This window comes from Emys orbicularis, chromosome 4 (assembly GCF_028017835.1).
Source record: "Emys orbicularis isolate rEmyOrb1 chromosome 4, rEmyOrb1.hap1, whole genome shotgun sequence".
NCBI lineage: Eukaryota > Metazoa > Chordata > Testudines > Emydidae > Emys > Emys orbicularis.
The window spans coordinates 85,958,629-85,983,806 of NC_088686.1; the positions used below are offsets into that span (position 1 = coordinate 85,958,629).

Below are 25,178 nucleotides of genomic sequence, written 5' to 3' on the forward strand. Positions count from 1 at the left end.
GGCTCACCAATATACTTAAAATTTCTTTACAGGTACATCCATTCATACGATGGATACAAGCTTATTTTCATCATGCTCTTTTATTAGAAGCCAAGCCTCTGTCTTTAAGCAAACATGACTAAATCACAAATATTTTTAAGTCACTACAACTTGCATTATTTTACACCTATAAAACAAATCAAATTCAAATCTTCTAGAATGACAGACTCAAGGGTCAAAGACCTCATATTCATCTGAATGGACAATACTTTACTGCTGAAGCTTCATTTATCCAAAAAGATATCAAAGATTAAAATATGTCTATATTTGGGTACAACATAAATATTTCTTAACAGTATTAATCCTTTGTGAATCCTTTGTGAATGAAAATGTGAAGCTCGATTGAAAATGGCTTATTCAGATTGTTCTCCCTCACTGAACAGCCTTCTTAAAGTAATACTTTCAAATGCTGGCAGCAATTTACAGCCAAAAGCTAGCAAACAAGAAGAATATCACAAACAAGAAAGGACTCTTCTCAACTTGAATATGTATTCATAAATAGGTGGTAGAGCTCATCCCTCCATCATATGGCTGCTATTGTTACTTCTTGTATTATGCAATATATTTTACTTTAGCTGCTCTTGGCTGGACAGCATATTTCCACTAAAAGTGTACCTACAGTACACACACAGACTTATTATGAACCACATATCCTGTTGAATCTGAACAAAAAGAAAAATGTTTTTAAAAGCAAATACTAAATTTAATTGCTAAAAAAAGTATAAACCATAATTTTACAGTGCATGACTTCTAATTGAATTACACACAGCTATTGTGACCTGGTAAACAGCATTAGTGGGTGTCCTAGACAATACCGAATTTTCCTCAAACTACAGGAGATTAAGGACGAACAAAGAATATTTGTAGTTAATATAGGAATAGAGTCTTATAATGCTCTGCATTTGACTCTTCAGTGGCATTGGGTCTAAACTTCTCATGAACACAGATGCATTTCTTATTACCACCTTAAATTAATGAAGTCTAACACTCTTCGGGACTAAAGAATCTTTCCAGGATTTCACAATAAGAACATTCAGAATCTTCACCATCCCCCAATCATTTTTTGATTGGCAACTGATACTGCACGACTTCTCAGAGATGCCTAAAGCTACAACTATCTATGGAGCTCATGTCAGTGAAGAAACTCCCACACCTACTTTTTCCTCATCCCTAACCACCATTATGGCAAAGAATATACTTTTAGTTTAATTAGAAAAGAAAAATCCTGTGCCACCAGTTTGACACGATATGAGGCAAATCCATCTAAATTTCAAGGACATCTTTGAGAAGTTTTCTTAAGAACGTTCCCCCACTCCTTCCCTCTCCCCGCAAAAAACTGGCTGAGATCCTCTAGGATCCCACACATGCTGGTATATAACAGAGAAAGAGAAAGAGACTGTCTGTGTGGAGGGGTGAGGGTGGGTGGTATGCATGCATGGCTCCTGTCCCCAGAATTCTACGTATATTTACATTTGTGAAAATTTAAATGAGAATTCAGCATTTCTGCTGGGACCTCACATTACAGGACTGACCAAAAGCAATGCACTCTGAAAGACCAAATACTCTGAAATCAAACATTACTGAATTGCTGTTTGCCCAAAGGAACTTACAAGTATTTTTCTGTTTGTAAAGTACCACGCATACTTTCTATTCAAAATCAATAAATAATGGTAGAATTCTTGTCAACTGGCATTTTAGTATTAAATACATTTTTAGACTTTCTATAGCGTTAAGATTTGTCTGCAATTCAACGTTTATAAGACAATTAGTCACTACATGGGTATTTAATATCTAGTTTTTACTGACACCAAATCTAGTTATGCTTGCAAGAACAGATGCTGGTCACAACATATTCTGCATAATAGTTTCAATGGAATGATGTTCCTGTTTGTGAAATCTGTGAGAAGCAGCTGAGGCACTGCCCTGACCCACACAGTCATTCATCTTTGCCTCTGGCTGGCAGATTTAGCTCCATGGCAGTGGTTCTCAAACTTTTTTACTGGTGACCCCTTTCATATAGCAAGCCTCTGAGTGCGACTCCCCTTATAAATGAAGAACACGTTTTCATATATTTAACACCATATAAATGCTAGAGGCAAAGCGGGGTTTGGGGTGGAGGCTGACAGCTCACGACCCCACACATAATAGCCTCGTGACCCCTTGAGGGGTCCCAACCCCCAGTTTGAGAACCCCTGGTCTATGGCTAGCAGTTGTATAGTAAATTTTTCAAACTGTGTTAAAGGGGAGTGTTTTGGGAACATCTGTAGGAGGTTAACCAAGCCACACGTTAGGCAAGTGTCAACAAGAATCCCCCCCCTCCCCCATCCATCAATGCTCTCATATAATTTTTTTTTGCCAAGTGACGAACAGCGTGGTTTTATAATTCCAAACTTGCTCAAGCAGGTAGTGCTCAATAAGCACAGATACCTGTAACAAGTCTACCAGCATTTGAGAGAAAACTAAAGTTATGGGTGCTTAAATTTTTAATTTTATGTTTATGCTATATTGTATACAGGGAGTAATATTAGTTATCCAAGTTTATTTGCCAGTTAAGAACTTGGCATTCACTCTGAGCAAAGTAAAATAGCTCATTTTATTGATCTACAATGTAAGTGTACCCTAGGGTTAATAGCTATGGGAACTGTAACAAACACTGGGAAGTTCAAGAATTTGTTAGAAGTAATGTTGAAAAATATGCTTTAAACCAATCCGGCTAATATAAAAGAATCTTAGCAATCTTAAACCTGTAACTTGATTTCTCATTTGTTGTATGCCACAGTTCTAAACATGAAGGTAAACATCTTCATAACAGATATTTACAAGACATTTTGGTACAATTATCTAATAAAGTAATTCAAGAAAATGATGTCAAGAATTTCCCCAGTGCATGCCTCTCTTCCCAAAATTACTAATACTTACTTTAAAACATAGTTAAGAATTTAATTTCTATTATACAAACAAAACAAAAAAAAGCTAATTTCTATTATACAAGCTAAAAAAAGATTTAGTTTCAGTCAGCCATTGTGAAGTTAAATGCTGTATTTATAGTTGCCTATGAAATTTTAATTCTGTTCCCTTGTGCATACAATTTGTGCAATACACAAGGAACGGTCCTGTGGAAAATACTTAGTATGTGATCTTGTCATTAAAGTCTATATCATAGTGCATATGTACAAAGGGGCTGAATTAAAATTGTATAAGTCTGACATTTCTTAACTTTCAACTGCTTGACTTCACAACCAAAATAACTTTGTTTGTTTGCAGTTTCCCTTTTTTTAAAAATGTCTAAAATAAACTGTATTATGTATAATTATCAGCTCCCACAATCATATGTCATCATGGTTTGAAATCTGTACCTTCAGCACTGCACAACAGAATACCACCACTTGGGCAACAGGACTAACTCTATTAGGTGGCTGGAAGAGAAGGTTATCATCACAAGAGAGTGGAGGGGGGCTAATGGTCTCCCTGTAAAACTGCTATACCAGTTCCCACACCTTAAAATTGTCATGAGAATCTTTTATAATGGAAAATGTTAGACAACCTAAATATAAGTGTCACTACCACCTCCTCCTGCGATTAAGTAAAGGAATTTTCAACTGTGCCCCTCCTCTACCCCAAATACCATGAATTTTGACTCTGCATCACTGTCCTGTCCTGTAAAAGAACAGTGGGTCTTCAATGGATGTGTGAAAGGTAGGTAAAGGGTCATGTGACCTGTATGTAACTAGTAGTCGGAGTATCTGTGTATAGATTCAGGGCACCAAGGGAAGGTCAGAGTTAAGGTTCCTCTTCAAAACTAAAAGCTATCCTTAACAAATTCGCTTGTCTACTCACATTTAAATTAAAATCATGGATTGAGAGTGCTGTGCCAAAGCAGTGCCAGTAGTACAGGAGTTCAATGTGCATAATTCCCTCCTGAAGATAAATTCACAGTGGGGAACGTAGACTTCTTGTGCAGTGCAAGAGGAAAGGAGCCAATTTTTTATTTTTATTTTTTGCTTCTTTACTCTTAACATTTACTACTAACATCTGTACACATTAGTGGCAAGTAAAATAGAATATTCTGATTAGCTACCCACTAGATGATTTGTCAAGAGTTTACTGAATATCCTTAATGTAGCATTTACGTTCTCAATCAGGATGTTTATTTTTGCTACAATTGGTGGGGAAGACATTTCTCAGACTTGTGTGCATTCATTTTTGTTGTTACTGAAGTATACTATAGCACTTTATTCAGGACTGGTATCAGCATTTTCTACAAACCCCCCCTACACACGCACGCTTGGTCACAAGATATGTAACTTCCATGAAAAATTACATCATGTGGTTGGTGCCATTAGCTGCTACACAGCTTAATGTTATTCTGCTATCTCTAGTTTTATACAAAAAATTGTTTGTCAATTCTCACATGCTCATTTGATACAGACTAGATAAACAGCACCTGCATTTTTCAGTCCAACAGCCGCAACATTCAGTTTAACAAACAACTATCATTATTAATAAGCTATTTAAGTAGGTTAGGATGATATGTTCAGGGGGGACAGAATTGTTCCATATCTGCATAAGATGTGGGGGGAGAGGGGGTTTCACTTCCGCCAAAATACCTGATGATGGCCATTATCCAGCACAAGATACTGGACTAAATGGATAACAAGTCTGATACAGTATGGTCATTCCTATGTTCTTATGACTTTTGTTGAAATGTTTGTAACTTCAGTTACCACTTCCATGCCTGTTTTGCTGAAAAGTGATTTTGTTTATTATACTAATAGACAGACCCTGATGGGCAAGACTGTTAAACAAATGAGTCTGAAAAGTGGTTTAATTACCAAAAAGTGCCATCTGGCAGGAAAAAGGGGCCGTAAAGTGGGATCCTTAAAGGTAATTTATGTCTACTTTAAGGCCCTTTTACACTGCCAGAACTATGTAACGAGACCCTACGTCTTGTCTACATAGGATAGTTTTACCATTTATACTGATATAGTTACACCAGCATAACCCTCACTCTCTTGTGCAGATACTCTTATTCCAGTCTAAGAGTGGCTTTTTTTCTGTTTAGCTAAACGCCTTCCCAAGCAACATCCAGCTAAACCTAATTTTGTTCTAAAGTGGCTTTTTCCAATTGACCACACTGGAATTTATACCTGTTATAACTATATTGATTTAAATTCACATCTTCAATTATACCAGTGGTTCTCAAACTCTTGTACTGGTGACCCCTTTCAGATAGCAAGCTTCTGAGTGCAACCCCCCCCCCTTACAAATTAAAAACACTTTTTTATATATTTACAACAATTATAAATGCTGGAGGCAAAGCGGGATTTGGGGTGGAGGCTGACAGCTCACGACTCCCCATGTAATAACGTCACGACCCTTTAAGGGGTCCCGGCCCCCAGTTTGAGAACCCCTGGATTATACTGAATAAAAAGCTCTAAATACAGACAAGGCATTAGTGTAAATGACAATCAGGGCTCTGCGTTTAGAAGCCTCCTCCAAAGAGCTCATACTGAAAATGTGACAGTCACTCTTCTGCAAGTGAATCACCTTTACCACCATGATCAGAAATTCCATTAGTAATTACAATGTTCTTTATAATTGTTAATTACAAATTACTACCTTGTGAGCTTTTAAACTATGAGACAAGAAAGTGGGTGCAGTTGTCTAAACATTTGACCTCAAATTATACTAAGCAGTACTAAGTATTTTCCCAATTCCTACAGCCTACTTAGAACATGGAGACATATTGATATTGCACATCTAAATGGTGATTCAAGTCTTAGAATTTTCACTTCCTACTTTGGAAGCAAAAACTAATTGTACTGAGGAGTATAGAACAAAAAAGGCTCAAGTTTCAGAAGATGGCATTGTTGAACCCCACCCATAAAATACATTTTGAAGGCTAGCACAAACTGCTCTAAGGGAATAAAAAAAATCTCTAGTTACACTTGCCTGCCTGAGGTCTGACATGTTTATAGTTGCATACAACACCAAGAGGAAAAAATGAGTGTAAATGAAAACTCTGTAGTTTTCAAAGCATTTTCTGTGGCTTTTTTTAAAATCACCTTTGATTGCCAACATGCAAAAATACAACTCCAGACTTACAAGCGTAAGACTCAGTTATCACCATACAAAATACTTTTCGTAAAAATAAGAACCCATAATATCCCAAAGCAGCTTTTTGAACTTAGATATACAAAAATAACTACATCAAGCACTAAAAACTGTTACAGTGAAAAACAGTCTACAACAATACAAAAATTAAGACAAAAGTTCTGTGATACTCTGGTACCTCAGAATAGCACCAGGGAAGCCCCATATTCACCACTGATATGATTATGATGTGTTTTGTGCAAAATATGCCTTGTGAGATATCATTTAAGAAGTCTTGATTTGTTGAACATTAATACCTGTTGAACTGTGTGTGTTACCATTGTATCTGAAGTTGTGTTTTGCTATGTGTGTGTTACTGATATATGTTGTGAGGTTGGGAAATGCCCACAGCTAGCCTTTCAGTGGCAACAAAGGAGCACCTAAGACAGATTTACATCAGGACCAACCATGGCCCATTAAGGGGAATCCAGGGTTTTTCTAGCAGCTGGAAGAAAGTATAAAAGAGGGACAGTGACATCATCACTTGGCCTCTCTCCTCCCCCATCTCAACATCTGGAAGATCATCTGGAATACAAAGACTTTGAAGTGGGGAGATTGGTCCCAGCCTGATTGGGAATACAGCCTGTGTATTAAGAACTGTGAGCTGCCTGTAATATCTTTTAGGGTGAAAAAATGCTTGATTCAAATCTTGCTTAGTCTACAGAATTTAGACTGTAAATTTATTTTTAGGTCTTATATAACCAACTTTGATCTCTATGCCTGCTACTTATAATTACTTAAAATCTATCTTTCTGTAGTTAATAAATCTGTTTTATATTTTACCTTAAATAGCTTCTTCCTCTCAGGGAGATGCATTACCTATGGTGACCATAGAACCCTCACATCAGCATAGGTAGTGTCCACACTGAAGCGCTGCAGCTGTGATGCAGTAGCACCAGGGTAATCAACAGACGGACTGCTATCCAAATACAGACTGCCAGACACTTTTCAGTGGACCCCAGTGGCAGAGGCAACGCGGGGACGGGCCATGCCGGGTCATGTGCCCCCCCAAAATTGCTCTGGAGGATATGCCCAGAAGCGAAGAGGCAGCACTCCTCCTGGCAGCAGTGCTCTCAGTGTGCCTATATAGCACGAGGAGGGAGAAAGCAGCATGGCAGTTGGTTGAACTCCTCCCTGCCCCCTACATGGGGCCCTTCCCTGCTGCCGGAGTACCAGCGCTGACTGCTTTGAGGACCATCTACAGGTGAGAGGCAATGCATGGGACTCCAGCGAGAGGGAAGGCGAAGCAGCCCATGTGCGGGGAGGAGGAGGAGCTCAGTCAGTCACCCTGCTGCTTTCTCCCTCCCAGCGGACACACGGAAAGTGCCACTGCCAGGGGGAGTGCTGCCTCCTCGCTTCTGGGCATCCCAAAAAATTGGGGGAGGAGGGACGTGACCCCCCAGAACCTTTCATTTGTGCCTTCATCCCGACTAGCTACAGCTACATGCCGCCTCTCCACATGGGCTGAAGCAGTGTTGAGTCATGCTTGTGCTCCATGCAGTCCCTGGAGCCTCCAGTCCCAACCTGTCCCCTGAGCACATCCCCCTCCGGTCTTGTGCCCCCCACCCCCAAGCAGTCCCCAGAGCCCACTACCCCTGGGCGGTCCCTGGAGTCCCCCACCCTGGCCTCATATCTTCTCCCCCTCCCCTTCAGGGCCAGTCCTCAGAGCCCTCTCCAGGCTCCTCCCCCACCAGCCTCTTTCCCTTCCCAGTCTGCCTCGAGTCACCAGCTTCTGCCACATCCTGGCCTCCCCACATCTCCCCAGGGCTGCTCTCTGGAGCCTCCTTGGTCCCTCCCACTACCCAGAGCCTCCTTCCTGACCCTCTGCTATCCCAGCACCCAAAGGATAGCTGGATCATAGTCCAATGGCTTTACCTCCTGTCTCCGAGCTCAAAAGTACTCAGTCACACCCTACTCTGCTGCCCAGATCCCAGCACATACCCATTCTTCTCCCCCCGCCCCCGTCTCATATTTGCTACTTGGCTTAATTGGGGGCACGAAGGAAAGTTTGGGGACAGAAGGGGAAGCAGCCACGCCAGGCAGCTCAGGCCAGCCTTGTGCATCCTGTTTTCAATTTAGGGAAATAAGATCACCTTACGCTCTGGACAGGATGGGCGGGGAGCTGGCAGTTGATTGGGAAGCTGGCTGGGGGTCTGGACCTTGAATATACTTTGACCAAGAAATCTGGACCTTGACAAAAAATAATTTGACTACCCCGCTGTGACATTTCAAGTGTAGACAAATCCTTAGTCCTGCCTCAATGCAGGGGACTGAACTAGATGACTTATCGAGGTCACTTCTAGTCTTGCATTTCTAAGATTCTGAGAGTCACTGAAGGGAGCAGGAGGATCCCAACTAATTCTTCCCCAAGATCAACAATGGAACTCAGTGGTTGACTGTTCTGAGCTATTTGAAATGACCTGTTCGGTTTTGAAGCTTCAGCAATGGTATCAATCTCTGCTTACAAAACAAAAATAAAACAAACTTGAAAAACCGATTCATTTTAACATGATTAATTAGTACTCTTTTTTGACCTTGAACAGTACTGCAAACACATGACAATGACTTATATTAAGGCTCTAATACTTGCCTTTCTGTGGAAAAACATTTTTCAAAGAGAGAAAGGGGAAAGAATTAATTCCATTTAGCATTCTTCAGTGGGATCCATTTAACCCTCTTTTAAAATTCTATTGTACTGGAAAAGATGGGTGAATGCTCCACCCCAAATAAATATTTTTTTATGAAGAAGTTTTCATTCAAAATCAGGTGAAAATTAAACTTCAGTGTTTAATGACGGATCACTTAAACTTAAACAGACAACCATTCCCAGCACAACATTATATTAAAAGTGAAGTGAGCGAATTCAGAATGAAGTAAAATAATTAAATCCTTCCTCTTCAGTCAGGAATTGTCTTTATATGTCTTGCAGTCCTGAGCACAGTGCCAATAAGTAAATATTAATTCAGTGCAGGTACTGAGCATTCTGAATGACTTATCCGTTAAGTCACTAGCCTCTCTTCATTCAAATCCCTCTGCAAAACTCAGTTGTTCCATGATATTTTACAAGTAATTACAACTAATTAAACTGAGGAAAAATTGTGTGAATGAAGTGCATTTATTTAAAAATATGCACAAAAATATGTATCAAAAGATTCTGCATACTTTAATCATAGCCCTCTCCCCTACAACACACTTAGCCTGCAGGCTAAGATGAGACGTAGCATGCTATCTTCCTATGCATTTGTACAGGATCTAGCATACTGGGGCCCGTATCCCAACTGGAACCTCTACATAACACCTCTGAAGAAAGAAAGAAATAAAAAGGAAGGTTCAGTCACCTTTCAAAGCTGCATCTAAACTAAGCCTCTTCTAAAAGTCTCTCACTAGATAAACTAAACATTTGGATTGCTATCTCCAAAATTTCCCACTAACAAACTGCCTAACACATTACTTGAAAAACAAAGCCTGAGGACAATTTCAGGTTATTTTTTAAAATGTATCTGTATTTGAGGATTTAACACATCAGGATAACACTGAAGTTAATTCACAAACATAAAATGTTTACTTTAAAATCAAACTTAACTAACAGGGGTTTTTAAATAATAATGATAAATCAATTTGAAAATGAATAAGGGCACAATACCGTCAGTCATATACGATCAATGAAAATCTGCTCATCTATTGGTTACAGATGGATTTTGCTTTTTAATAGGAAAGAAACCACTAAAATAAACCCATTAGGATTTGCACAAATTTATTTAAATTAGGGTAACTGAGCAGTCAAACCAAATGCTACAGACTAAAGTAACATATAGATGTCCTGAACATTCTCAAGCAGAGCCTGGAGTAGCTCAAATGTCTACTCCAAGGCCTGGTCTACACTACGACTTTAATTCGGATTTAGCTGCTTTAATTCGAATTAACGCTTGACCCGTCCACACAACGAAGCCATTTAATTCGAATTAAAGAGCCCTTTAATTCGATTTCTGTACTCCTCCTCGACGAGAGAAGTAGCGTCAAAATCGGTATTGTTAATCCGAATTAAGGTTAGTGTGGCCGCAATTCGAAGTTATTGGCAATTCAATGTTATTGGCTACCCACAATGCAACGCTCTGGAAATCGATGCTACTACGGTAGCTTGGACGCACACCACCGAATTAATGGTGCCTAGTGTGGCCGAATACATTCGAATTTATAAAATCGGTTTCCTAAATTCGAATTATATAAATTCGGATTAATCCCATAGTGTAGACATACCCCAAGATCCCAGAAGGTAGTTCTGAAACTGCTCATCTGCCCCAAGGACACTCTGACACATGGTCCTGCAAGGCTACATTCCGTCACCCCTTCTGCTCTAGGTGGAAAGCTGGAAACCATTAGGAGAATTAGTGAGGCATTATGAACAGTAGCGATTCTCAATATGCAGACAGTACTCGGATTCCCACATCTCCTTCAACCCAATCAATAAAGCTGTAAACAAATCTATCCAGTGCTTAAGAGACTGGGGCTTCAATGCGGTTTAACTGATGGAGGGAAGCAATTGGAAGAGTCAGCAGTTTATTTTTACCACCTTGATTTAGGGACTTTGCCTGTTTTGCCACACATTTGCACAATCAGGAAGTCTTATGAGATTCCTGTTGCTTCAGGATAACTAACTCACAGCTTTGACCAAAAGCTTTTGTTTTTAAATTTGATAGCATAAGTTTGCTATCAAATGCAGACCTTGCTACAGTAATAGGTACAGCCTGGGCCACCTCAAGACTGGATTGTTTTAATAAGCTCTACATAGGGCTATACCCAAAGATCCTTAGGAAACTTCAGCTGCTGCAAAACATGTCACTTAACTAATAGTACTTCCCACAGAGAGTACATTACATTTGTGTTCATCATATCTGAGTGCAATTAAAGATGTTGTTTCTAATCTATAAAACTCTAGATTATTTAAATTCAGGATGCTCCTGGACAACACAAAGAAAATCAACTGTTGCTGAAAATGTCAATAATTATAAAGATGAGACAACGGAATCCTGGCAGTTGCAACATAAGTAATCACTGTAAATTATGCTCTGAAAAAGGTCTTAAGATTAAATGTTCAACGTGGTTTTGTAAGAATCTCATCTGACGTACCTGTTCATGTTCTCCCAATGAATGTAATTAAACCAAAAATGGATTATGTATGTTCACTATATGGTTTGAGAAAGATGTTTATATAGATAGTTACCTGAATATTTTTTATTACCACAACTGCACCTGAACTCTCACTTGAATATCATTTGCAACCACTCACAATCAATATTTATACCTCCAAAAGTGCTAAAATGTGGAAATCAAAAATGGTACAGCAAAGATCGTGGATCACGGTCTTAATTAAAATAAAATACTACATACTGTTACCATAATAAAACCAAACCCATAAGCAGCTTTTCTCCTTATTCAGACTCTGCATTCCACTAGAAGCTCAAAGATGCATACGCACAATACAGTTCTTATTCCTGACTTACATAAACTTGCTTTTTCGAAATAAAGAAATTTTGAACAAGACTATCATCAATACAGAAGATAAATGATTCCATGCCATAATACTATTGTTTTTATACCATGCAAGATGGTGAGTCAAAAAATAGAGTCTGTGTTAGCACACCTTTTAATAATATAAATGAATATCCAGAAATATCTGTTTCTATATTGTTTAGCATAAAGTTTGTTTTAGCAACATCTAGAATGTGTGTAAAACACATATGCTGCGATTGTCACCTCTGCACAAGTTGCTATGCATGCCAGTTATATTTTTTCCCTTTTATTTTTGGCAAATATTTGTGTTCATGTAAATTAAAGTCTAATATAGAACTAACCTGAGCCACCAGTAGTGTTAGCAAAGTTACAAAAGCTTCCATACACTGTTCATACGTTAAGTGCACCCTACTAGTTCAGAATACATGTGATGGTTATAGTCTACAGTCAAGTGAAGAGGAAGGGCAGCTCAGTTCTCCTATGAAGGAAGCATTGCTCTGGGCAACAGAGAGTGAAGTTGACCAAGACTACGTATCAGTCAATCTACTTCAGTTAGAGTGAGTTCTATCTACATCCAAATTTAGTTAAAAAAAGCACTGAACCACCATTTTTATATTTCTTCCTTTATTTTAGTAGCCTACATATTTGTCACTGCATTCCATTAGCTATCATAGGTCTTTCAGTAACTGATGGGACTACTGTACTAGAAGAATATTAGCTTTCTCTGGTATGTGTCTGACATACAAGACAATTTTATGAATTTATAAACAGTACCATTTATAAGTAGACAAACTGACTGAACTGTGATCCTACAATTGAACCTGCACAGGTGGACTCCCTGAACCTATGCAGAGCCAATCAAAGATTCAGTGCCTTGATTAGTAAACCAGAGTACAACAACAACAAAATGCATTACTGCTACAAATACAGTTACCCCAGCAATCTTGCATTTCTTCTTTCACACAAACACAGCTCTGGAGTCTTCATAAATAGTTGAAATACCAGTTCATTCCACTGTATAACAAACCTAAATATTACCTGAACATATGGAAAGGGGAAGTATGCATATGGACTACTGAAAAAAAATAATAGGTTCAGTAGGGCAGTGGTTTTCAAACTTTTTTTCTGGCAACCCAGTTGAAGAAAATTGTTGATGCTGAAAATGGGGATAAGGGGTTTGGGGCGTGGGAGGGACTCAGAGCTGCGGCAGATGTGTGGGTGTGAGGGCTGCAGGATGGGGCCGGGAATGAGGGGTTTGGAGTGCAGGAAGGGGGTCTGGGTTGGGGGGGGGATCAGGGCTGGGGCAGAGGATTGGAGGTGCGGGCTTACCTCGGACGGCTCCCAGTCAGCATCTGTCCTGCCTGTCCTGGCACCGCAGACACTGCGCCCCGGAAGCGGCCAGCAGCAGGTCCAGCTCCTAGGCGGAGGTGCGCAAGCGGCTCCACATGGCTCTTGTCCGCAGGTTCCCGGCCAATGGGAGTGCGGAGCTGGTGCTTGGGGCGGGCGGGCGCAGTGCACGGAGCCCCATGGCCCCCCCGCCTAGGAGCCAGACCTGCTGCTGGCTGCTTCCAGGGCGCAGCGCGGTGTCGGAACAGTTAGAGCCTAGCCTGCCTTCACCTGGCAGCACCGCCGACGGTACTTTTAACGGCCCGGTTGGCGGTTCTGACCAGAGCCACCGCGACCCAGTGCCTTACATTCTGCAACCCAGTACTGGGTTGCGACCCGCAGTTTGAAAACCACTGCACTAGGGCAAAATACACAAAGTAACAAATACAAATAAAGCTATGACAAGTTCAAAAACCACTTTGAGAAAGATATGAATAAATGTGCTATATACTAGTGTGAGATTATCAATATATTCACAAGTAATGAGCAAGCAGGCATGCTGGAAAAAAGTGCAAAGTCATGGAGAAAAGCTATGCACAGGTTACTGTAGGGTTGCAGCTAAAGCAGAGCAGCAGTGTTCCAAAAAAAAAAAAAAAAATGAGTCTTAGTGCTTTAGATTTTATAAGCTGCAAAGTACAAGCTACTGTTGTCTGACGGCAAGTCTCTTTTTTTGGGGGGTGAGCTAATCATCTTTGACTGTACCCTTTAATTGGAAAAAAAGCAGTAAGGTGTATGAACACTGCTCGTCATTCCTGACCACACACTACAATGCCTATACATCACAACACAGGATATATATTCTTTGGTATTTTGCCTCCTACAGAGGCCAGCAGCTAATACTTCAGTGGAAGGCAAAAATCAAACCCAACCCCATAATGCAATTATTGACCTAAGTCAATTCTGCAGTGTTCTTAGACTTCTGCTCCGCCACGGCAACACAGTGCGCATTAACACAGTATCAGACCTAACCTTTCAAAGTTTTTGTTACACTTATTTTAAAAGATTTTGTGCTACATACTGTATTTCCTAGGTCTTAAATAAAAGCCACCAGAAAAGTCTACTTTCCTTCCAACAACCAACCTATATCTGGAATATTTTATTTCATTCACACATATTGTAAAGTATAAAAAAATAAAACGAATACTAAGATTATTACAAGATGTATGCCATTCAAAGCATCCATACCTGTGGAAGTGCCGTATTGAGCTGTCTCTGCAAGGAATCTCTTTCATGACTGACTTCATGTAGCTTGCCCTGGGTCAATACTAGCGTTTCTTGAGTCTCTCTTAGTGTGTCCAGAAGTCGATCCCTTTCCTCCAACATGGATACCATTAACTGCTCAAAATGAGAATCAGCATCCGACTGTAAAGGAGAGCCTGAACCATGGCCTCCATTTCCTCCTGAGGGAATCTCTGCCTCGCTGATGGTTGGCATCACCTCACACATCATCTTGAAATAAAAAATTCAATGTAAAGTTATCAATAGTAACTAAAAAGTGCAAAGAGTACAAGTCCAAACAAAATGTCTGTAAACCAATATGCATAAGGACCCTGCCTATACTAGGAAAAATTAGCATCCATAATAAATCATCAATTTAGCTTGCCCAGTGATACCAACACTTGAGGTTGACATAACTTAGGTGTTTACTGCGGTCATATAATATTACAGAGATGCAGTGTACAATGAGCCAATTCATTGAAGACTCAGTTTTTACAAATATTGGTGCCACTTCCCATTAAAGACCTTGTGATTTTCTTGCAAAGCTGTATTTCTATAGTACTACTTGTGACCTCGTTTTCTAAGAGATTTATGTTTTTTCCTTTTTAAAATTGTTGCTAGTACCTTCAAAAAGTATTGAAACCACACATAGCCAACAAAAATGACAATCAATCATCTACTGTACTACAAAGCTATTTGGAAAGAGCAAAAGATGATTCCCCCAAACTTGTGAAACTCTATTCTGACATCAAGACAGCTGGATTAATTCATGACAGAGCACCAGTACTTTGAGCTCGTTATACTGGCCATACAATCTCTACTATAGCAGCTTGCTGCAAGAAAATTAGCAGTAGCACATTTATGTTTCGGGATACAGAAATTGGAAAAATCAGACAGTTTAGCCCAGGGGAAATTAAAACCAAAGTTAAGGATGTGAAAGGACATTAAACCTCTCAGGTACTAGTACTAAAACAAAACCAACAAGGCTTCAACATGTGCCTACAGTACATTATAGGTTATCACTGTAGAGGTCAATAGTAAAAGATGCCTGTAAAGAAAAACAGACTGAGGCACAGAAATTTAATAAAAATATGAGAGTATTTTTGTGCCATCATGCTTCATAAATGGTAAAAAGTAACAAAACCTTACAAGAGGAGTTCAAACTTGGAAGATCGTCAATTTAAGTAGAACCCTACAGCCCATTTTGAATGCTGAGCCATCATGATTTCGGAACAGAACTTGGAGAAACTTCTGTTCCTCAAATTTAAATGCAATGAAAACGAGAAAGCATTGTTAGTCAGCATCAGCACTGAGCCACTAAGACCTTCAGGAATTCTTGGGACAGAGTGTGCCTTAGCCTTCTTTACAAGCTTACAAGAATAAAAATCCATTTGCAAACACATACAAACAGAGAAGCAATCAATTTTCTTATAGGGGTTGAAAAAGTATATCGCACACTCCCCCCATGCTTTCAACTACTATATAATGAAAATAGACGTCATACTCCATCTGAACATCTAAATTAGTAAAAGTTTATTCTTCTCCAAATCTGAATAAACTTTACATTTCAAAATTAATTTGAAGATATCTCACTCTTGGGAAGAAAGATTTTACAATGCATTTCAGAGATATTGTCTCACTATTTTTATATCTCTCTCTCATTTTAAACCATCAGAGGCCCTTTATTTTAAACACCACTAATTTACCTTGTTCGAAGAAACAAAATGGCTTTAAAACAGCCCCCAAAATTCCAGCAACCCCAGATCTTTCCTGTTCTTTTAGCAGCTTTGTGTGATCCCCAGACACCTTTCAGACTGTACAGTAGCCATCCACCTTGGGTACAATGTCCATTTACTAAACAACCCCCCACACAAAAGAATAAATAAAACTGCTGAGCAAAGAATAGGTCCAGGAGGAGCAGCAATGGTTTCAGCCGGCCAGTGAAGTCCCCAAGGCAAAAAAGAATGAGTGCAAAGAAACCAGTCTCAGCTTCCCTTCTCTCTACTGATGGCCCACAGTTCCTGCAACAGCCCAGGTGGGGGAAACATGTGCAAAGGCAAAGTCACTTCTATCCTGCTGGTGCAACAAGCTTCAACAGTGCATGGTTCAGAAATCCCTCTAAGGTCACAATCGCATTATTCAAAAGAGTAAAAATAGAAAAAAAAGAGGGGATGGCTTTTCTTGTGGAGTATTTAGAAAAACTCTCTCTTTCCCCCCCTCTGTTAGTAACGGTAGGATCCTTTCCTTCCCTCAGTTTCCTGGGTCTTCTCTCACACATTTATAATCCCAGTGGTGGGTGCCGCTGGATGCTGTTTTGAAAGTCGGACGGGGCTGTTGGGGTATTTGTCCTTTGGGTTATTGTTCCATCCACTTACACTCACCCTCACACCAATGACTCTTCAGAAGATGCTCCGGCGCTGAGATGTCCTGATCCAGCCCAGTAACCAGTCCTCTCTCTAAAACTAAACAACAGGGTATCCCACGAGGCGGGGGGAACAGGTGGGTCCCGGGACCTAGAGACTGACTAACTGGGGGAGAGATCGATGGTTTGGAGCCGAGGTCCCAGCGATGTTGGGGTTGTTCTCCTCTCCCCAGAGGCCCCAACCCCTCAGGAGACTCGAGTTGCGAGAGTGGATTAGGGAGTAGATAGGAGGCTTTTCCCCTGCCGGAGGCCCCAGGGGAGCGCCGGCCTGGGGAAGGGCCCCTTTCCCGGAGGCCTCGCTCCCCTGAGCGGCTGGAGTAGTCTCGGCTCCCGGAAGCCTTAGCGAGGAGTCGGGCTGGGGCTTCCTGGGTCCCGGAGAAGGGAGCCGGACTTGCAGAGGGGGCCCGGCCGCCGGGGGCTGTTCTCTCTCCTGGTCCCCGGGGCAGAGGTTGTTCCTGGCGCTCGGATCTCTCCTGGCCCGGCCCGGCCCGGCTCCGTCCGCCGCCACCTCCACGGTGGCCGGTGCGGGACTGGCCGAGGCCAGGTAGGTGCCGCTCCGTGCCCCGGCGGCGGCCTGGGCCCAACGATGTCCCCGCGGCCCTGGGGGCTGCAGCTGGGGTGGGCGGGCTCCTCTCCGTGCGGCCGGCCGGGCCCCGAACCCGCCGCTTCTAGTAGCGCCGACACCGCTGCCTCGCGTCCCCTCAGCCGCCGCCGCCGCTCGTCCCGGCGCCCTCCGCGGCTCGGGCCCAAATCAGTGCGGGTCCCAGAATGCACCGCGCGGCGCCAGGGGCTCACGGAGCCGCTGTCCCCTTTCCGGGTCTCCTCCACGTTGCGAGGTTGCCGGTTCGAGACTCTCCTCGTCCGCCCCCCTCGCGGGCCCAGCCCGGCCTCGCCTGGAGCGCTCAGTACTGACGTGCCTCTGCTGCGTGCACAAACCGCGCTGCTGCCCTGCGCGGATGGGGCGGGAGCAGGGTTGTGCAGCCCGAGAGTCAGTAGTAGGGAGGGCTCAGGGCGGAGGTGGCATAGTCACTACGGGCGGGGCGGGGCAGTGAGGGTGAACAACACTGATGTGTGGAAATGTCCCCTGTTCATGCAGTACAGTGGCAAACGCTGATGTCTTCCCTCCAGCCACCGTGCGTGGCAGGCCAGTATATGCTAGAGTGTTAGAGGCACTGCCCTGAGCCTGCCCGCTTGCTGTCCGCTGTGCTGCTCACTGTTGGACATCGGCCGGGCTGCCGAAACCCACGGCAGCAAACCCCCACCTACTCCTTGTTCTCCAAACTGTTAGTTTTTATTTAAAATACTAAGGATCATCCTATACTTAAAAGTTGTACCAATATCACTATATCAGTTAAGGGGGTAATTTTTAATCAATATAGCTATATCAATAAAATCCCTAGTGTGGATAAAGTTATGCCTTGGTGTATAAAGGTGACTTATGGCACTTATTCCCTTTCCCATACATGAATAGCTATACTGGTATAATTCAGTTTTCTCTTTCCTCCTTGTCCTGCAGGATGAAACCCTGATTTCTCTTGCTTAACAGAATTCACTGGCTGATGGGGTGGGCTCTCTGTGCTAACAGCTATTAGCAAGTCCTTCCTCTCCCAGCCAGGCAAGTAATTTGCATTACCACAGATAGGAGCCAGTCCACCAGTTTTCATATGCTTAACTGCTATCATTTCCAAGGCTGGACTCTGTCTTAAAGAGATACCACACAAATCCAAAGAGTCTGAGGGTGAGAGTGTGCTTGCTCTCCCCTGCATCCTCAAGCATTCGGCCATAAAACTGTTCTGCTTTGAAACACCAGTAACCAAATCTGTCCTCAGACCCTGAAGCACAGACTGCTCACTTAACGAATTAGCATGGAGACAGTCCTGTCCCAACACCATTGTCTTCCCAACAAGCTGGCCACACACAGCCACTTGGTTATAGGGCTGCTCAACTTTCTTAACAGCTCTTACTCCATCTGAGACCTTCTCAAAGCTACCCACACTGGATCTTTCGAAAGGAAAGTCAGTGGATCCATTCACAACAGAAAATTTCTGGCTGTGGTATAAAGCACCTTTATACCAGCATTAGTGCATGTACACTGGGGGGGGGGGGCGGGGGGTGTACTGCTTTGACTATACCAAAACAGTTAAAGTGGGACAACTCTCTAGTGTAGACAAGCCCCTAAGGCTTTAGCTGTTACAGTTGTGAAGAAAACCTCAGAAACATGAACAGAGCTCTCTAAGTAACTCTGCAGACTGCCTGGAACAATAGTTCTGAGGGGCATGAACTGCCCAATTCATATGACTGAGGTTCAAAGGATATGACTACACAGCAACTAGACACCTGCCATGGCTGGACCAGGCCAGCTGACTTGGGCTCGCAGGCCTCACATTGCTGTGTAGACTTCCTGGCTCAGGATCACTCTAGGACCCTGCAAGGTGGAAGGATCCCAGAGTTCAGGCTCCTGGCTGATCCTGGAAGTTTACACAGCAATGAAACAGCCTCACAGCCCGAGCCCCATGAGCCCAAGTTGGCTGGCACGGGCCAGCCAAACGTGTCTAGTTGCTGGGTAGACAAACCCAAAGTTGCTGGCTTAGTGATGATAATTTAAATGTCAACATTGTTAACTATTTTATTCCTCCTACCCTCCTTGGAGTCTACAAGAAGTGATCCATAGATTACAAGGCCAGTAGGGATCTATGTGATCATCTAGTCTGACCTTCTGTATAACACAGGCCATAGAACTTCCCCCAAATAATTCCTAGAGCATATCTATTAGAAAAAACACCTAATCTTGATTTAAAAATTGCTAGTGATGGAGAACCTATCAAAACCCTTGTTCCAGTGGTTAATTACCCTCACTGTTTAAAAAGAATGTATACCTTATTTCCCTGTCTAAATTTGTCTAGCGTCCAGTTCCAGCCATCTGATCCTGTTACTCCTTTCTCTGCTAAACTGAAGAGCACAATATTAAATATTTGTTCCCCATAGACTGTCATTAAGTCACCCTTTAATCCTTAACCTTCTCTTGCTTCTTGAGTCTATCCCTATGAGGAATGTTTTCTAATCCTTTAATCATTCTCATGGCTGTTCTCTGAACCCTCTCCAATTTATCAACATCATTCTTGAATTGTGGAGACTAGAAACAGACACAGCATTCCATCAGTGGTCACCCTAGTGCCAGATACAGCGATAAAATACCCTTGCTACTCCTACTCAAGATTCCCCTGTTTACACATCCAAGGATTGCATTAGCCTCTGTGCCACAGCATTGCACTGGGAGCTCATGTTCAGCTGATCAGCTACCACAACCCCAAAATCTTTTTCAGAGTGTCTGCTTCCCAGGATAGAGTCCCACATTGTGTAAGTCTGGCCTACATTCTTTGTTCCTAGGCATATACATTTACATTTAGCCATATTAAAACACATATTGTTTGCTTGCGCCCAGCTTATCAAGTGATCCAGTATCAGTGACGTGTCCTCTTCATTATTTACCATTCCTTCAATTTTTGTGTTATCTGCAAACAATATCAGTGATAATCGGATGTTTTCTTCCGCATCATTGATAAAAATGTTTAACACCATAGGGCCAAGAACCGATCCCTGAGAGACACCTGCTTGATGATGATTTCCCATTTACAGTTACACTTTGAGATCTATCAGTTATCCAACTTTTAATACGTGGCATCTTAATTTTATATTATTCTAATTTTTAATCAAAATGTTTTGCAGTACCAACTCCAGCATTTTACAGATATCCAAGTATAATCAACACTATTCCCTTTTATCAACCAACTTTGTAATTGCATCAAAAAATATCAAGTTAGTTTCACAGGATCTATTTTCAATAAACCCATCTTGATAGGCATTAATTGTATTACCCTCCTTTAATTCTTTTTTAATTGAGTCCTATATCAGCCACTCCATTATCTTGCCCAGGATCAAAGTCGGACTGACAGGTGTATAATTATCCAGGTCAACCTTTTTAAATATTGGCACAACATTGGCTTTCTTCCAGTCTACTGGAACTTCCATGGTGTTCAAAGACTTATTGAACATCAGCATTAATGGTCCAGCAAGCTCCTCAGCTGCTTTTTAAAACTCTTGGGTGCAAGTTATCCAGACCTGATTTAAACATGTCTAACTTTAGTTGCTGCTGTTTAACATTCTCTTGAGATGCTAGTTGAATGGAAAGAGTATTATCATATGATATGACTATATGATCTGTTTTTTCCCCAGATACAGAACAGAAATATTTACTGAACACTTCTGCCTTTTCTGCATTAATATTACTAATTCTACCATTCCCTTCTAGTAATGTCCCAATACCATTGTTAGGATTCTTTTTCCTCCTAATATACTTTAAAAACTCCTTCTTATTGTCCTTAATGCTGCAGGCCATAGATTTCTCCTTATGTCCCTTTGCTTTCCTTATCAATTTATAGCTTCTGATTTATATTAATTACTATTAACTTCCTCCTTTTTCTATTTCCAATATTAATTTTTTATTTTATTAATAAATGTTGCAAGAATGTTTCCCCGCTCCACCTAGTGAACCACGCTGCTCTGATTCCTCCTCTATGACTGCATACTACCTTCCCTGTTGGAAAAGGCTAGAGCTGCAGAAAAGAATTAATTCTGCTTCTAGCAACATTAACTTTCTCTAGCAGTCTATTGATGTTGGAAGGGAGCATTTTGTCTACATCAGCTTCCCCTCAATTCCAGACGACCTCAGTTCCATCATCCTCCCTGACCCACAGATCCCTGGCTGCACAATGGTACTCAGATACTTATGGGTGCAGAGGCTTCTAGGGAAGGAAGAGTATGTAGAATTGACTCCTTTCTACTCTTCTGATATTTTTTGAATTGTATCTGCCCTTGTGTATTCCATTTGCTTCTCTTTCACACATTGAGTAGAGAGAAGCATATATGCCATGACGATTTTTGTATCAGCAGCTCTTAAATACAACAGTTAGAGGTGCACTGTAGAAATACCCTAGGCCCTGATCCTGCAATCAGACCTATGCACATGAAGCCCTGCCCCTCATGCTGAACCACACTGAGCTAAGTTGGACTCCACATAGGCATAAGTGTCTGCTCCTGGGCAGCAGATTTCAGGATCAGGACCAAAATTAGAAACCTTTGTATCAAGTAATATTATACTGTGTACACATACCTATAATGTATATTGGATACAAAAACAATGCAAGTCCTAGTTATTTTCATGTTTTTATAAAGAGTGTATTTTACAGATTATTTAGGGTTCATAGTCACTCTTAGCTCAGTGGTTTGAGCATTGGCCTGCTAAACCCAGGGTTTTGAGTTCAAGCCTTGAGGGGGTCATTTAGGGATCTAGGGCAAAAATCTGTCTGGGGATTGCTCCTGCTTTGAGCAGGGGGGTTGGACTAGATGACCTCCTGAGGTCCCTTCCAACCCTGATATTCTATATCAAGAAAAATATTTTTTCCTTACCAAAAACTTAACCAGAGCATATAGAATAGGCATTGCATGAGGAGAAGAAAGCCTTGGCACCTTAGTTCCCTATAATCAAAGGAGTTTTCCACCTCTCTTTGTACAAGATCAGCAAGCTGTCTTGGTAGTTGGGTGTATCTCAATGAATAATAAGATGTTGTTATACTTCTAGCTGTGTCCACATAGAGCCATTCTCTATGTCAGTGGAAATAAAGTAATCAGCACAATGAATCCCACATGTTAAATGTCTTGTTCAGCTGTTTCACCACAAGACAGTCATATAATCAAGTTGAAACAAAAGTAGTTGGGAAATGGGAGGAGGAAAAAAAAACCTTTTCTTGGTCACATGGTAAATTAGATCTCAGCATTTATCAAGCTCAGCAAAAGAGCAACTCCTACCACCGTCTTCCTCTTATAGTTTTACACAATAAGGTCATTGGGTTCAGCTGTGCAATGAGGACAGACAGCTGTTTCAGTATAAGACTCCAGAGGTAAGGTTTTAACCCAACCCATCACCATCACCTATAATATAGAGCGTGCAATCAGAATCTGAACAGACAAAAAGGGCTGTTCTTTCATGGCAGTATATAATGGTATTTATGCCTTAAATTCAAATGCTGCCCACATAGTACACTGTGGTTCATTTGTATTGAGATTTTTCTTTTTGTTCCTCAAAGCCACCCTCTTACATAAAACCTCCATTGGGAAATCAAAGATTGCATGAGCTTAAAGTACCTTATTTACTCCTTGTCTTGTATAGGTGACTTTGACTTATCAGGAAAATATGTTTTGTACACATTTCAAGGTCATTGCATGCTGAATTGAATGGGTAGAGAGAATAGGTTTGGTTGTTTTTTGCCAACAGCACTGATTATTCTTTTGTTAATAGATAGATGTGACTTAGACTCTGCCCTTGCTATAGAAGATGTATCTAGAGGTAGGTAGAAGAAAGAGATCACATTCCAGGAAGAAGGCATAAGAGAAAAAGAAGCCCGAGGGTAACCTACAGACAAGAGGACAGAAATAATTAATGGTAGTGTCCATTTATAAAGATAAGTGCATTCAAATGTATGTCAGCCCTTTGGCTATAGAATTCAAGATTTCCAGAAACTAGGGTCTTATTCGCCTTTCATTTACATCAGCTCTGCACTGATGTAACTCCATTGATTTTTCTGGAGTTACTCCTGATATATACTAGTATAAATAAGGTCAAAATCAGGTCCACTAAAGAATAATTGCATTTTTGAGCTGGATGCATGTTATATAAGCCAAGGGAAAACAAACCAAAAAAAGACAATATCATATATTTTATTTGATTTAGCAAGAGCAAAAAAAAAAAAAAATCCCAGATTTCTAGTGATCTCTTAATATGCATGAAAGATGTTGTTCTTGTCCAATGTTTTCCCCAAAATTGAACAAAGAAATTTGTGGCTTAAGTTTCAAAAGCATTGGATGAGCTTATAGCCTTTATTTTATGGGGAATCATGCATGGCTAAAAATCCTGCGATATTTTCAAAATGTAGTCCCCATTCCTGCAATGAGAACTGTATAGGCAGTCCCAAGCGCAGCCCCGCTGAACACAAAAGGGTCCTCTGCCTAGGAGTTTGCTTATGTGATTTTCAGTTCAGGACTGGGTAAGTCTTAGTACTTACTCTTGTCTTACTTTTGTGATTTATAATTGAGAGGAGTATCTCCAAACTGGGAAGATTTTTAAAATAAATAACATTTTGATTTAACTCAAAGTAAGCATCCATCAAAATTCAGTAATATGTACTAGACTATCGGCTAGGAAATTAATTTTAATAAATGTTAATCAAATAGCTTTTGAAAATAACATGAAGTTTGAATAACCAATTTAAAAATTCAAACAATTATAAATTAGGGACATAAGATTGTACAGTAGATGTGAAGAAAAATCAATTTCTTATTTACTTTCTGTCACATGCATTGTTTTCATTTAATTAAAATTTACATTTTGGAAGGGCCAGATGCGTGCACAAGTATGTGACAGCAATGATAATTGAGAATAATAATGAAGCAAGAAGTGGCTAGAGGTAAGATTTCAGAAACAGCTCCAATGTGCTATCGTTCTTGAATAACTAACAAAATGCTCAAATGTTTCGGAGACCTTGCAAAGTGTGTTAGTAGAGGAAGTAAACCAAAATGAACATGAATGAAAGAAGACAGAAATAAACAGTTGTGTTATCAAGCTACAACTGCTTATTGCTTTGGATTCAGTCATTATTGCTGATTTTTGATTTATTAATTTTAATTGGACTGAAGTTGATCACCTGTGTAAGTATTTGCAGGATTTGGGTCCAAAACAGTAGAATGAAGAGAAATGCAATGATGTTCTCTTAGAGCCTGATCCAGCCTGCACTGAAGTCAATCAAAACTCGTATTGATGTCAGTACTGTAGGATGAGGCCTTTGCAGTAATAAATTTAAGTTATTATTATTTTAATACTTATACATGTAACTAACTTCATGTAGGTTAGTCACGATGAAGTGAAAAGGATCTGCATAGATAAAATGTTATGCCTGTGCAGAGTTCTGTTGACTTCAGCAGGACTCTGAGGAAATAAGGCTCCACCCATGTGGATCCCTTTGGAAAATTTTGCAGGATCAAGTCCATAAATTGACATACAATTTTCACACACCACCAAAATGTATCCAGTACAGTAGCTGTTGAACAGTGCCAAGCAACAATACACAAACTTTTCTTTTCTCTAATCATTCTCCTTTATAGTGAGCTTAGGCATTACTTGTAACCATGGTAGGTAAATAATTTTCAGACAGCCTACATATGTTGGTTTTGCTTCAAAGGACACCAGCAACCTAAAAAATATGTTTCTGTGATTGATTGTAAATTATTTACCAGTTGTAACACTTAAGCTTTCCATAAATTAAAGAGGATGAGGGGAAATAATCACTATTTTCCCCCAGTGTGCTTACAATGGAAGGGCCCCCATTGACTTAGGGCC

At 40.9% G+C, this 25,178-nt stretch overlaps 1 protein-coding gene across 1 annotated transcript in view; it reads right to left on the reverse strand.

The window, feature by feature from the left end:
• The window catches only part of PPFIA1 (PTPRF interacting protein alpha 1), an 88,573-nt gene extending 72,499 nt beyond the window's left edge, over nt 1-16,074 (reverse strand). Inside the window, exons 1-2 of the mRNA XM_065404451.1 lie at nt 16,014-16,074; nt 14,275-14,538 (exon numbers count right to left, since the gene is read on the reverse strand). Coding sequence (XP_065260523.1) covers nt 14,275-14,538 — 264 coding nt within the window. The 5' untranslated portion in view covers nt 16,014-16,074. The remainder of the gene's footprint in view (nt 1-14,274; nt 14,539-16,013) is intronic.
• Nucleotides 16,075-25,178: the final 9,104 nt, after the last annotated feature.